This window comes from Strongylocentrotus purpuratus, unplaced genomic scaffold (genome assembly GCF_000002235.5).
Source record: "Strongylocentrotus purpuratus isolate Spur 01 unplaced genomic scaffold, Spur_5.0 spur5_scaffold_19, whole genome shotgun sequence".
In the NCBI taxonomy this organism is placed as follows: Eukaryota; Metazoa; Echinodermata; class Echinoidea; order Camarodonta; family Strongylocentrotidae; genus Strongylocentrotus; species Strongylocentrotus purpuratus.
The window spans coordinates 7,057,790-7,071,703 of record NW_022145604.1 but is presented as its reverse complement, the minus strand read 5'-3'; the positions used below and the strand labels follow the sequence as shown (position 1 = coordinate 7,071,703).

At 35.5% G+C, this 13,914-nt stretch overlaps 1 protein-coding gene and 1 long non-coding RNA gene across 2 annotated transcripts; one reads left to right on the top strand and one right to left on the bottom strand.

The window, feature by feature from the left end:
• Positions 1 to 4,509: 4,509 nt before the first annotated feature.
• On the bottom strand, positions 4,510 to 6,868 carry LOC115925992. Its single transcript, XR_004064916.1, has 2 exons — positions 6,688 to 6,868; positions 4,510 to 5,684 (listed from the first exon to the last, which is right to left on the bottom strand). It is a non-coding gene; the product is annotated as an uncharacterized LOC115925992 (long non-coding RNA).
• A 466-nt stretch (positions 6,869 to 7,334) lies between these two features.
• On the top strand, positions 7,335 to 13,544 carry LOC756921 (kinetochore protein Spc25). Its single transcript, XM_001196956.4, has 7 exons — positions 7,335 to 7,414; positions 8,273 to 8,466; positions 9,353 to 9,418; positions 10,050 to 10,196; positions 10,882 to 10,986; positions 11,841 to 11,936; positions 12,812 to 13,544. Exons 2-7 carry the CDS (start codon positions 8,280 to 8,282, stop codon positions 12,931 to 12,933), a joined length of 723 nt encoding a protein of 240 aa, XP_001196956.1. The 5' UTR covers positions 7,335 to 7,414; positions 8,273 to 8,279; the 3' UTR covers positions 12,934 to 13,544.
• The last annotated feature ends 370 nt before the right edge of the window (positions 13,545 to 13,914 follow it).

Sequence of the window (13,914 nt, the reverse complement as noted above, 5' to 3'; positions counted from 1 at the left end):
AATATATGATTTATGGGTAAAAATGTGATTTTTATGACTTTATTTGCATAAATTACCATAAATATGCAAATGAGTGAATTTTTCAAAAAATTGAAATTATCATATTATTCTATACACTTCACTTGACATGCGTGCAAATTTTCGCGGCGATCGGCCGCTCCGCGTCCGAGATCTTAAGGGGGGGGGGGGGGCATAATGGCCCCGGCCCGGCCATACTAAGACCTCAAATAGCCCGGCCTTTTTAGGGTTAAAGTTGTTCATCTCTGTTATATAGGCTGCATATATAGCCTTTTGAAGATTACTAGAATAAAGATAAGAAGAAGACAATAGCTTTGACTTAATGTCACCTGACTGACATTGTGTGTGTTATAAGATTAAGAGACAGGGTAGCTATAAAATATGAAAATATGCCTTGCAAATTGTCCTATAATATCCTTATATTAAGTATTGGTACCATTTGAATTACGGTAGTCAACATGTTCTTTCACGAAAGTATGAATTCAACCTTGGGCCTTTTACGATTGTTTTATTACCTTGAAATCATTTTATAAAAGCCTGTGTATTTCTTTAACAACAGATAGAGAAGAAAGAAAGAAAAAAAAATGTTGTTGTTGTTTACATTGTGTATTCTCTTATGATTTATGTACTTATTCTGTGTTTCATTAGATGGTAATAGTTTAAATAGCTTCCTTCTAAAAAAAAGCCTTAAAACACCAATGTTATTATTATTTTTTTTTTTACAGAAAGAAAGAAAATTTGGAGGAATTTGTTTGGCAAAAGCAGTATAAACACGAAAGTGTAAATGGATAAGTTTTTCTTATATTTTTAATATCTCTATAATTATCATCAGGGTAACCCTTGTGTAAGAAAAGGGAAATTGAATGAAAATGGTGCCTAAATAATTGTATTCTTATGAATTTATTTTCCCCTTTCGGAGAGCTAATTTGTATTTGGTAATTTTATACTGATTGATGTACTTGCAATTGTTTGTACTACATAAATTGCAAGATTACATTTGTGCTTTAATAATAGTCCCCCTGGATTAATGTGCAGTACTGTAATATATTGAGAATGGCGACAGGGATGTAATAGCCCTGGGCTATATTATGGGGCAGCCCAAGAGAGAGAAGAGAAAGGGCAGAGAAGAGAGAGAGAGAGAGAGAAAGAGAGAGAGAAAGAGAGAGAGAGAGAGAGAGAGAGAGAGAGAGGTGTGCATGGGAGAGGGGGGAAGATGGAGAGGTGGGAGAGAGAGAGAGAGAGAGGGGGGAGATGGAGAGAGAGAGAGAGAGAGAGAGAGAGAGAGAGAGAGAGATAAAGAGAGAGAGAGAGAGAGAGAGAGAGAGAGAGAGAGAGAGAGAGAGAGAGAGAGGAAGAGAGGGGGGGGGGGTGGAGGGTGCTCTGAGAGATGATAGGGATAGACAAGGGGGAGAGAGAAATCGAGGGAGGGAGAGAGAGAGAGAGAGAGAAAGGTAGGGGGAGAGAAAAGATAAAGAGATATAATATCACTACACAGTCAGTCCGCAGCGTCCGCGAATTCGCTCGTATTTACACAAGTCGTATGCAAGCTATGTACGGTAAAAACGGACATTAAGCAGAAAACATTGGTACATGAAAATTACGATTGCATCAATGTTTCTCTATGGATTTTTTTCATTTATGTACCAATATAAAGAAGATAGACCAAATAATCCATCTTTACAAAACATCAAGATATTTTTTTAACGTTAACATGCTCTAAAAAGAGCATTTAAAACAGTCTAAAAAACATAGCAACTTAACGATATGCAGCATTAAAAAAATATATGAAAACGCTACTGCATCAAAAAGTAATTTGGTTCATTGTGATGATAAATATACAAACTTTCAAACCATCACTGTTTCCTTTATTTTACTTCTTTATACCAGTCAGGAACACGGTAAATACAACACCATGTTCATTCCAACATATTCAACAGCGGTGATACAGACGATATGCGTGGGTCATCAGAGTATGACGTCATGTGCCAACCGGGGGATACTACGTTAAATCTAGCTTTGCGTCGATTATCGATGTTCTGTGTCCGTGCGCTGTACATGAACACGCACGGAGGATAGACGGTGATTAGGGATATCCACGTATTAGACTCTGGTGCGTAACCCCCGGACGTAGAGGTGTTGTATTGCCCCATATACTCATTATTGTGTATCATACTTATGCGCTACTTAATAATAGAAGTCTACAGAGCTGCAGAGTACAAGTTGGATGCGGATACGTACTCAAGTACAATCAAGTACACTATAGAATACCACCTCTAGAATGAATAGGGGACAATGGGAAGGGTTTAAGTGTCTTTATGTGTCATTTTTGGCCAGGCTTTGATATCATTTTAACAAAGAAGATACATTTTCTTTCTTAAATGTATATATGAAAATACAAACTTTCGGGGGGGGGGGGGCGAATTTTTTTTCCGTACTCGAGAGGGCAAATACCCCATGTGCGCATGCGCGTGGACTTGTGATTTCTCTGCTACTTCCCATACGAAATGTACATGTATTCGCATCTACTGTGCACGATTCGCGTTCTACGAGTAAACGATGGCATAGTAGTCTTCAAACACAGACTCTGATTTGCCAGTTTGACAAAACAATTACGCATATATCGTGCGTAGCAATAGTACTAGTATTCAAGTCTGAGTAGTTGTATGATTCAGACATTTTAGTGCTTACAGAAATGCATCCCAAATTGAATAGCATGGTATAGTAGTCTGCAAGCACAGACGCTAATCGGACAGTTTGACAACATAGTGTCTTGAGTAGTGCTTTATATTCAAATATGTGTAGTTTTATGATTCAGACCCTACTGGTGCGTGTATTGGAAATGCACCTCAACTTATAGAGTGGCATAGTAGTATGCAAGCACAGACTCTCCTTTGACAGTTTGACAGAATAATATAGGCCTATTGTGTATTGAGTAGTGCTTTTATTCAAGTTTTCGTAGTTTTCTGTGTTGTGCCACTGCTCTCTCACTCTCTCTCTCTCTACGCAGACTTGAATAAAGTACTTCTCAGCACACTACTAGTATGTTGTCAAACTGTCAGATTAGCGTCTGTGCTTGCAGACTACTATACCATTCTATACAAGTTGGCGACTTGAATAAAGTACTTCTCAGCACACTACTAGTATGTTGTCAAACTGTCAGATTAGCGTCTGTGCTTGCAGACTACTATACCATTCTATACAAGTTGCAATGTATTTCCATATGCACTACTGGGTCTGAATCATACAACTACACAGACTTGAATAAGCACATCGCGACACATACGCATATTGATTTGTCAAACTGGCAAATCAGAGTCTGTGTTTGAAGACTACTATGCCATCGTTTAATACATGTACATTTCGTATGGGAAGTAGCAGAGAAATCATAAGTCCACGCGCATGCGCACATGGGATTTTTGCTCTCTCGAGTACGGAAAAAAAATTCGCGGGGGGGGGAGCGATTGGCATTGGTATTGTCATTGAAAAATGAAAATATGATTGTTCCCATCCCTGCTTTTAAATTTCATGGCTGTATTGCAGGCGGTTGGTTGTAAAAGTTCTGAAATGTGTTTTTATTTAAATTGTAAACCATGGACTAATCAATGACATGAGAAGAGCCTTAAACATCAATTTATTTTGGTAATCCCCAGGCATTCTTTGATAGTAATATTTTATTTGATGTTTCTTTTGTCAATTTATGTAACTCCAGTTCATGTGTATTTTTAAAAAATAAGATAATTACAAAATTCTTTCCCTTATTCTCTTTTCTGTTTGTTTTTGTTTTATAGTGACCCGCAAAATATATATCTGATCATTTATTTTCTGTTTTTGTTTGTATGGTAATGACTATCGGATAACATTTTTAATGTGTGGTGGGTTGAAAGGGCGCAAATAAAATTAATAATATTTTAATTTTCACCTTCAACATCATTATCACAATCATCAAAGTCATCATCGCCATCACAATCATTATCATCATCACCACTATTAACATCACCATCATAATCACTGTCATGATCATCGCCATCACCATTGCCATCATCACAATCACCATCAGCATTATCACCATAGCCATCATGATCATCCCCATCACCATCATCATAATCACCGTCAGCATTATCACCATAACCATCACGATCATTGCCATCACCATCATCATTATCACCAAAGCCATCATGATCATCACCATCAGTATTATCACCATAGCCATCACAATCATCATAATCATCATCCTAATCACTGTCAGCATTATTACCATAGCCATCACCATCATCATCATAATCACCGTCAGCATTATCACCATTGCCATCATCATAATCACCGTCAGTATTATCACCATAGCCATCACCATTATCATAATCACCGTCATCACCATAGCCATCATGATCATTGCCATCGTCATCATTATCACCATAGCCGGTTAAACACAAAATATATTATTAAGACTACTACTAATGATAAATAATTATAAATGAAATTGGACTAATAATATTTCCATTTTATAATATTCATATTTTATTTATAAACTGACTTTGACATGTATGTTGAGAACTTGAGACCAGTGAAAAAAATACACGGGCTCAGGACGAAATAGCCCCCGAAATGCCCAAAAGAGCCCCCGAAGATCAGAAAAGAGCCCCCATAAATTTGCATAGAGTTCAATGCAAAACAAATTTTAGAGTGTTATTTTTACGCAGGCAAGCTTGAAAAGTAGCCCCCGAAAAATACGTACTAATTTTTACCCTGCTTGAGACCATTACTTGCATAACATGTGTCACTGAGAATAAAAGTATTATCTGAGTAAAACATCTTTAAATTGTATAACGGTGACAGTTCAATCAGTTTTTTATTATAATAAATGCTTTGTTCATGTAAAGCTCAGGAATCCCACCTTCGAAGTATCACTATCAGAGATACAAAAATGTAATCACTTGAAATGGATTTTTCTTTCTTCTTCTTCTTCTTCTTCTTCTTCGAGATAATCTGCCTCCTTCAATACTGAAGATTCTTGCAGATGCCGTATTATACTCGGCCTGGTTGGGGGTATGCAGGTGGACCATTACACCGGGGTTTCCCCCTACTCTTATATGAATGGTGCAATGGGTTACTGAAAGAATAAGCTGAACAAAATCCTTCTTGTCCTTCTCCCAAACTCCGCTTTCAAGATTGTTTGTTCCTACATGTATGTGAAGTCTAGCAAACGCTGATTCAGGAATGCAATGGAGACTGATGTGTGAAGTCTGTGTCTTAGATAATTTGTTGTCAATGTTCCGCAAGTTCGATGGTTGATTGCATCCGTCAGAAAAACAACAACATCTACATCTAAGGTGGTACTGGACAGGACCAATTGTTATATACATCCAGACTTCCGTGGCATCGCAAACTGTCAACAAACATCACAACTGAGGGTGCAGAGTTCAAAAATAAAAATAAAAAGGTGCTCATAAAAATACAGTTGGTTGCAGACATCATCTAATTTTTAGATGAAGTAGAGCCACATCGACGCTCTAGCCCGCCTGTGTACAGCTGCGCTGAGTGGTCATTCTGCATGTAGCTCCAAACTTTGGTATGGAAAGACTTGGCTGATGTTGACTTTGATGATGGTGGCTGCCGGCTGGTAGTTGATTCCATTACGAGGATAGAAGCTGTTCTTGTATTCTTCGGTCCTGGCAAATGACAAATGATAAGAAGGAATATAAAATTGCTTAGTTCAGGTATGGGGATTTTAAAAGATCTGATCAAAGTAGCTGTCAATTTATGGTAGACAAAACCTGCTTGCATTAAAAAATTGTTTTTAATGAAAACAAATTACAGGTGTCAAATTCATGAAGTTTTCCCTTCATTTTTCCACATGTGCACAAGTTGTAAAATGTAAGTGTTTAACTTTGGCTTTTTGTTTCAATTCTGCTTTGTTCATAATCATAATACAACTCGTACAAGGGAAATGCTGCTTATTTCTATGGCTGGTTGTAAAGTTTGAGTTGACCAGAACCAAAACAAAAGGCACAACCAAACTAGTTTGAGAATCCCTAAATTAATAATATAATTATCTGAGTCTGACCAGACGCCAGAGTCACTGTTTAACTCTCACAGTTGACTGTTAAATTCGTGTAAAAATAAAATGGATTAAGCATAAATATTATCAAGAGAGCTTGCTAATTTAATGGAATAGTACACGTAAGTCGAGGGCCCCAGATCAGATATGGCTTTGTTTTATGCCGGATCGGTACAGAAAAGGCTATGTATGGGACCGATACGCGGTCACGGTGATGACTACGAAAGTGCGGCCATGTTGGCGAAACGTACACTTTTCGCGCCATATCGGCAAAAATGAGTGATTTTAACGTAGCCGTCACACAACTTCCGGTTGAAAATCGAAAAATGTGTAACTTTCATGGCCATAAAAGCTAATAAAATACATCGTGCATCAATCGAACTCTGCGCTTTTTCACTTCTGCCAACATTTTTCTTGTGAAAAATCAAAAAATTGGGGAAAAACATTGCTAATACCAGTCAGGAACACGCTAAATGCAAGGTAATGTCAGAATACCTCCTACGAAAGAAGGAAAATATGGACACATTTCAATGAATATTTACAATCACTTAGATGCGGTAAAATTAGGAAAATTTCATATCAAAATACGTAGAAAAGTATGGAGATTCACTTACCCCTACATGCTACGCAGCACAGTAAAAGCCATAGCAGCTGTGATAAAGTTTGTTGACCTGTGCAAAAGTCTCTCGAAATCTCGCAAATCGCGGGACACGAAATACGACAGTTTATCGCACTTCCGGGTGCTGTGTAAATTTGGGCATTCTGCCTAATTATCGCGGGCGTTGCGGACTGACTGTACAGAGATGTGAGCAATTACACGATACTTTAGAAAAAATACTAATTATTTGAAAGCAGTACAGCTGTGATTTGTTCATTTCCCCATAACTAATGTAACCCCAAGGAAAAAGGAATGCATGTTTTCTGTCTTTCTTTGCTCGATTATTTCACTCACAAGATATATAGGAATCATATACAAAACACAAAACGACTGTTTACGCTGTCGAGTCCAATGCAAAGTATGTGATCAATCCACAGAGAGTATCTTTGCGTTGCCGTACAAAAGTAAGTAAGAACTGTGCACTTATTTTGTTACTTTTTGTATACTTTAGGTTTTAAAACTTAAGTAAAACTATTGTTTTAATTCTTTTAAATTATGAAATATATATTTTTTGTTTATTAAAGTATTAATTACTAATATTTTATTTCTTTAAAAAAAACTTTAAAAAACTATTTTTGGTGAAAATTCCCGGTAAGTTTTGATTTAGAATTAGATCTAGTGTTCGAAGACGAACAACAATTTGCTGCGGTTTTGCCTGTTATTGTAGATGTCTTTTCTCAAAGGTAAGAAGAAGATGATTATGTAGCATAAATCATATGATTGTGAATAAATCATGTTAATCTTGATGCCTTTATGATATAGAAATGTTCGCTATAGAATTATGTAGTGTCCCACATGTTTAAAATCATGTTAGATCGATTGGCCGCCGAACTGTGACCAAATTGTATTGTGATTGTGATTCATATTACAATCGCCGCGCCGCAAACAATTTTGTACGCACCCCCGAAACAATGCAAATTTAATGAACAAAACTGCATTGTAATGTACTATTATATCGTTAGTAGAGTCTAGGTTATACTAGATCTAGATCTAGACTAGATCTAGATATTCTTCTTTTTCTTCTTCTTCTTCGCCTCCCTCATCCTTCTGACTTGAGTTATTCTTCTCCTAAAATGAGTACAGCTCCTCATTCTTTTCCTCCTCCTCTAGTCCTACTCCTCATAGACCCTACTTCTACTTCTCCCCCTCCTTCTCCTTCTCCCTTTTTTTTTTTTTTTTCTTTTCCTTCTCCTTCTTGATCTTCCAACTTCCAAGAATATTTCTTGACAATTTAATAAAATTATAATAAGACGTGTTGTTTCACTTTCAGAACATTTTAGCCAGATATTAGATAATGGATATTGTTTAAAATAACATTAACAATGCTAGACTCCTAGAGCAATTTATTTTTTGGCCTGATGCCACTCACTTTTCAGGCTAAATAATGATCTCATTTTTGTTTACGATTGGCACTTTACGTATGGTCTGTTGACTTCATTGTCTCCTTCTGCCTCGCTATTAATGGCTTGATACATAAATTATTATGAAGTTTTAACATCAATGAATCAATCATTTCAATATCACTGATGATTATTTTCTAGCTTTACCATGACGTCGCATGCTGATATGACTGGGAGCGTGATGGGGACCGTTGCAGACCAAGAGATTGCCAATCTCTCCAGTAAGCTGAGCCAGGTCAGTGATAAGTTCATCAACCAATGGACCGGCGTAAACCTTCTCCAGCATCTAAAGCACAATGAAGGACAACTACGACAGTTCATCAAACAAGCGGAAGGTAATTAAGGCAATGAGTATTGGATGAAATCATTCAGGGCCCTGTTTCATAATACTTGTTATCAATAACAAGTAACGTCCATCGGATAGGACGTTAAATGGAGGCCATGTGTATAGGAGAGTCACCACCCTTGCACGTTGATAACCCACTGCACTATTCGTATAAGAGTAGATAGAAACCCCGGTGTAGTGGTCCACCTGCACACCCCAATCAGGCCAAGTATATACACGTACACCATCTGCAAGAATCTTCAGTATTGAAGGAGGCAGATTTTCTTGAAGAAGAAGAAGAAAAAGAATATTTCCTGTTATGAGCTACTGAAATCATGGCATTTGATTTGCTAAGAGCAAGAGCCTTGTTCAGACATAAAGTTAATCAAATTATTATAAAGAATGCTGTAGAAGAAAGTCTAGGTGTAAACAAATAGTTCATAAGGATTGGATAAAAAGGAAGAGCACACTTTTCTTTTTTTCTATGTTTTTGAAGAATGAAGATACAGAAGTGCACTATGCTTACATAATTTTATTTTGCTGTGGTGGTGCTTTTGAGAAGGCTTCCCAAGTTGTGTGAACACGGTTTTATTGGTAGCAAGTTACTTTATCACTTTGAGTCTTCATTTCTCCTGTATAAATTGATTTTGCTCAGTTTGATCACATTCGTATGTTTGCAGTTGATGTTTCTTTTAGATGAAGTTTCCTGACAAAATCCATTTTTGTTAGTTTATCCCAATACATAAAAATAAATAAAATTAAAGATTCGTTCTCATTATCTCTCCCTCTCTCTCTCTCTCTCTCTCTCTCTCTCTTTCTCATGAATTTTAACTTCTAAACCATACCATATGTTTCATTTGAAATTCTTTTTAATTCAATTTCCCGTTCCTTTACAGATCAAATTGAAAGTCTGAAAGGAGAAATGGTAGCATTAAAACAGCAAGCTTCCAGCAGTCAGTTAGGTAAGTAAGATGTGACTACAAGATAAAATGTACACAAATTACACCACCAGGGGCCTCCAGTTGTGCAGGCTTCTTTAAATAAATATGTTGTTTGATAAATTACAATTATTTTTTGGGTGTAAAATGACAAAAGATCCTACAGTGCAAGAAGTTAATCGCAGATAGGGTAATGACACTCTACTCGGTTATTTCCAACTCTATGTATTCATAGTAGGATTTTTAATATGTTTTCATTCTTTCTTTATTTTTGTAAACAGAAAGGCATACATATTTGATAATTGTTTTACTTTGGTTTCAATCTAATGAATATCCAATCATAACCAAACAGTGTGCATTGTATCTTGTTTTTTTAATATTTTTTGTGTAAAAATCATTTAGAGAAAGATATGCATTTAGATGTATGACATGACAAAATTGCCAGTATGATGATTTTATTGATAGGTTTCACATAGGTTAGTCTTTATCTTTATAATGTTATCAAAGTATTTATTCTTATCAAAATATATTTAAGTTATTTAAAGTTTAAAAAATCATATATGATGTCAGAATTAAATACAATTTAACATTTAATGCCAAGTTCCAGGGAAATCTGTTTGTATATTTATTAGTGTATTTTGGGGTTTTATTTCAGCTGTGGCAAATCAAGAGTCCCAAGCCAGGGACATTGAGAAGGCTATTGAACAAGCCCGGACTACAACGGAGCAGCTACTCTTCCAGAAAGAGCAATGGGAAAAACAGCTGGTGGAAGAGACTAAGCAGTGCGGAGAGCAGAAAGAATGTAAGCTTTGCTACTGGTAATCAAATTGTGGTAGTCATTACAGTGCCATCGGTAATAATAATAATGATAATAGCTCACATTTATAATAAGCCTTGTACTTTGTTTCTAGGCGCAGCACATATTATTACTTCGGTCATCGGATTCAGGCTTACCCGCAACACAATGAATGCATATTTTCCACTCTCTTGGGAGCATTCCAACCAGTCGCCATTTTACAAGCGCAACTTGCTAATCCAACCACATTGACTTTCGCATCCTACCGGGTACCCATTTAACACTTGGGTGGAGAGTGGCAAATGTAGATCAATGTAGATCAATAGGTGTATCATCCCATATTACTTGTACCTGATGTTCATGGTTGATTTCCGTTCTGAAAGTGTCCTTAATTGTTTTTTTCATTGTCATATTCATATTCATATAATACTGACTGGCCTTAAGGGGGATATTAGAATTTACTGCTCACACTAGAATCATATTTCCAGCCCCAAGTTGCAAATTGGAAAAGGCACTTTGAAAATTGATTTATTATTGTCATCACTATCATCATTAACATCATAATAATCAACATCACCATGATCACCATCCTCATCACTGTATCAATTTATCATTTATTTTTCTCTCCCATACAGTGATGTAGGCTGTAAAATGATTTGTATTTGTATTCTTGAATTCCTTCATATTTTAGTGATTGAAGCCCAAGAGCGAGCAACCAGACAGAGGCTTGAAGCACTGAATAAAGCTGAGCATTACTTCAAGGACATCATGGCTTTAGAGTTCAGGAAGATTGATGGTGAGGACTAGCTAAAGCAAAACTTGTGTATAAAGACCGCTCAAGGGAGACATTACAAAATTTGGTCTTTATAGGGAGGTGCACGTTCATGTACCGGTTCTTTTCCAATGAGAAACTTTTCAAAGGACCCCCACCCCCAATTAAAAAGGTTTTCATACTCATTTGGTCTTTATATACAGGTTAAAAGTACTAATTTGTCTTTTTAGACGCAGTCAAACCTGATTAAGTCACCACCTGTCAGAAAGACCATTGTCTATATATTCGTCACTGTCTGTTTGAATATTCCTGAAGAGAAATTCACATTGAGCATGTTAGGAACCTGTACATAAAGACCAGCTGACTTATTAAACTGATTTCGGGTGTTTTTTTTTTCTTCTTTTCCTTTGATTTTTTTGTTGAAATTTCCAATTTATTGCCAAGTAAAAGATTTTTTTAATTAAAAAAAAAATATATATATTTACTGAAAATCAAATGGCATATGGTCACTCAACTCAAAAGAGCACACTTGTGGATGTTTATTTTGTTCTTTCTGCTTGTACATTTTACATATTTTTGCAGGACTGAATTAATTTTTTTTAAAGCAAAACTAAATGTGGAATTTCGTTATTGATTTTGAAAACACATTCTTGAATGAGAATGAGGAGTTAAAAAGGCACTGTATTACTTTAAAATTTCTCAGTGACCACTCCTGGCAAACAGTTTGAATTTTAAAAATATTTTTCCCACTCTCAATCTTATTAGAAAATCTTTATTGTTATCAATTGTAAAACGCAAAGACTTTTCTATACATGCTTTGCAAAAACTTAAGGTATTATCAGTATTAATATAGTCATGTGATTCTTCTTTTTTATCAGGTGATCATCTACAGTTTGTCTTCACTAACGTGGACTCTAAGAACCATGATAGGAGCTTCTATCTGACGATCAAAATTGATAACAGCCAATATCAAGGTATGTTCGGTGCCTTCCACTTTTCCTCTGTCAGAAGCCACAGGCATATCTATTTAGCTTTATTATTTTTTTACCTATGGTCTTTGATCTGGGGGGTGTTTCACAAAGATCCCAAGTCGAACTTAACTTAGTTGGACTTTTAAGCAAAAAATCAAATATTCTAGACTTTTTATAAATTCCACATCAAGAACATGAAATCTCCTTGAAAGTAGAAAATATGAATGATTTGAATCAACATCTTATGCCTTTTAAAATAACTTTTACAAAATATTTTTATAGATGCTAACAGCTTTCCATAATTGTTAAGTCCAACTTGGAGATAAGTTCAACTTTGAATCTTTGTGAAACACCCCCATGGTTGAAAATTGTTGGTAGGGAAGTAGGAGGGCACCCTCGCCTGCTCACTACACCCTGCGGCCCTCAGGCTCCCCCTTACGTATGACTTTAGTAGAGATAACCTCTTGAAATTATTCTGAATAATTGACTAGTTTTAAATGCTTTTGAAATTAATCTGAATAATTGATGCAAATTAATTAAAGTGGTGTTGTTATCTTCACTTCTGAAAAATTTCATGCCTGAAATAACAAAGAAGTTAAATCATTTATTCACAAATGGGACTTGAATTAATACTGGATTTCTTGCCTTCCTAAAAACCCAGTCTTGTTTCACTTTTGTGCTAGATACAAGATAAATTGGCATTAGACCAAATGAAAGAAAGTCATACATGTATTTTCTAGGTACATGTACATTTTAAAATATTTGTGCCACAATTGCAATACAACATTAAATGGTAATTGTATATAGAGTGTTTAGATCCATAAAATATGAGTAATACCGTAATTATAATTTCCTTTTTTGTCATCTTTGACCCAAAGTGACCGACTGCTGCCCAGCTATAGATGGCATTCCAGAGATGGTCGCAGGGCTCAACAAGTCCAATAACCTCATGAAGTTTGTCGTAGAAGCGAGGAAAAAGTTCAAGCTTACAACGACTTGAAATCAGCATTGGATTCTTTCATTCACATCGTAACGAAAGAATGGTGAATCGTATTTATATTTTCACCACATAACATATGTTTTAGAAAATATCTAATTTTATAGATACTCTAATAACTTCTCATATGATTTCTTTTTTCTTCAAGAAATGTTCAAAAATAAAAAAAATTATATGCCTATTTGGATTTGCCTGTACTGGTGTTGCTGGTATGACCAGCTGTCAACAATAATTTATTTAAACCTGAAGTGATAATTCCTTTCAATTGCAGAATAATTTTTTTTGTAATGAATTAAATAAACAGATTGAATGTACACACACTTGAGTTATATTTAATCACTATTCACATATGCACCAACACTGCTTTCTTATAGAGACTTGAAAAATTATTTTCTATACTTGAAGAGGATAACAGAAGCTGGCGAGTCTTTGCCTACAGATTACAAATTGTGTGTCCTTTTTTGTAGAATGAAACACATCTAATGCATATACATGTATATGTTTTTGTGTGTTTCTGTAATTAAAAGACTAAGATTTAATGTAGTCAAACTTGTTGGCCAAAATCACGAGACCACAATATTGAATAACCTTGGGTCGATCTTTTTTATATATTCAATAATATTCAATGTTGATGTTGTATAAAAGATACCTAATTTAGGAGAGAATGAAATAGTTTCAAGAATTATTATGTTTCTAGCTGCATTTGCAGATTGATTATGTAATATAGCAAATATATCTTAGGTAAATAAAGATAGATTCTAAACTTGTCCTGACCTTCACCGATAAAATTCTACTATTAGTTCACACATGGATATTGTTGAAGGCTTGTTGACTACTGAAGAGAAAATATCAGACAATAGATAAATTCATATTAATCATTTATTAAAATTGAAAAGATTTTTTTTTTAAATACTTGTAATTAATTGAAGCCCTCTACAGTGTTGGGAGCCCCGGCCCCAAATATTTCCCTAAATATTTCCCCCC

Excerpts from the sequence above, each read along its gene's own strand:
- LOC756921 (XM_001196956.4), top strand. The coding sequence starts at position 8,280 with ATGACGTCGCATGCTGATATGACTGGGAGCGTGATGGGGACCGTTGCA. Across the intron at positions 8,467-9,352 it reads GTTCATCAAACAAGCGGAAG|ATCAAATTGAAAGTCTGAAA; the intron begins GTAATTAAGGCA and ends GTTCCTTTACAG. Across the intron at positions 11,937-12,811 it reads TGATAACAGCCAATATCAAG|TGACCGACTGCTGCCCAGCT; the intron begins GTATGTTCGGTG and ends TTTGACCCAAAG.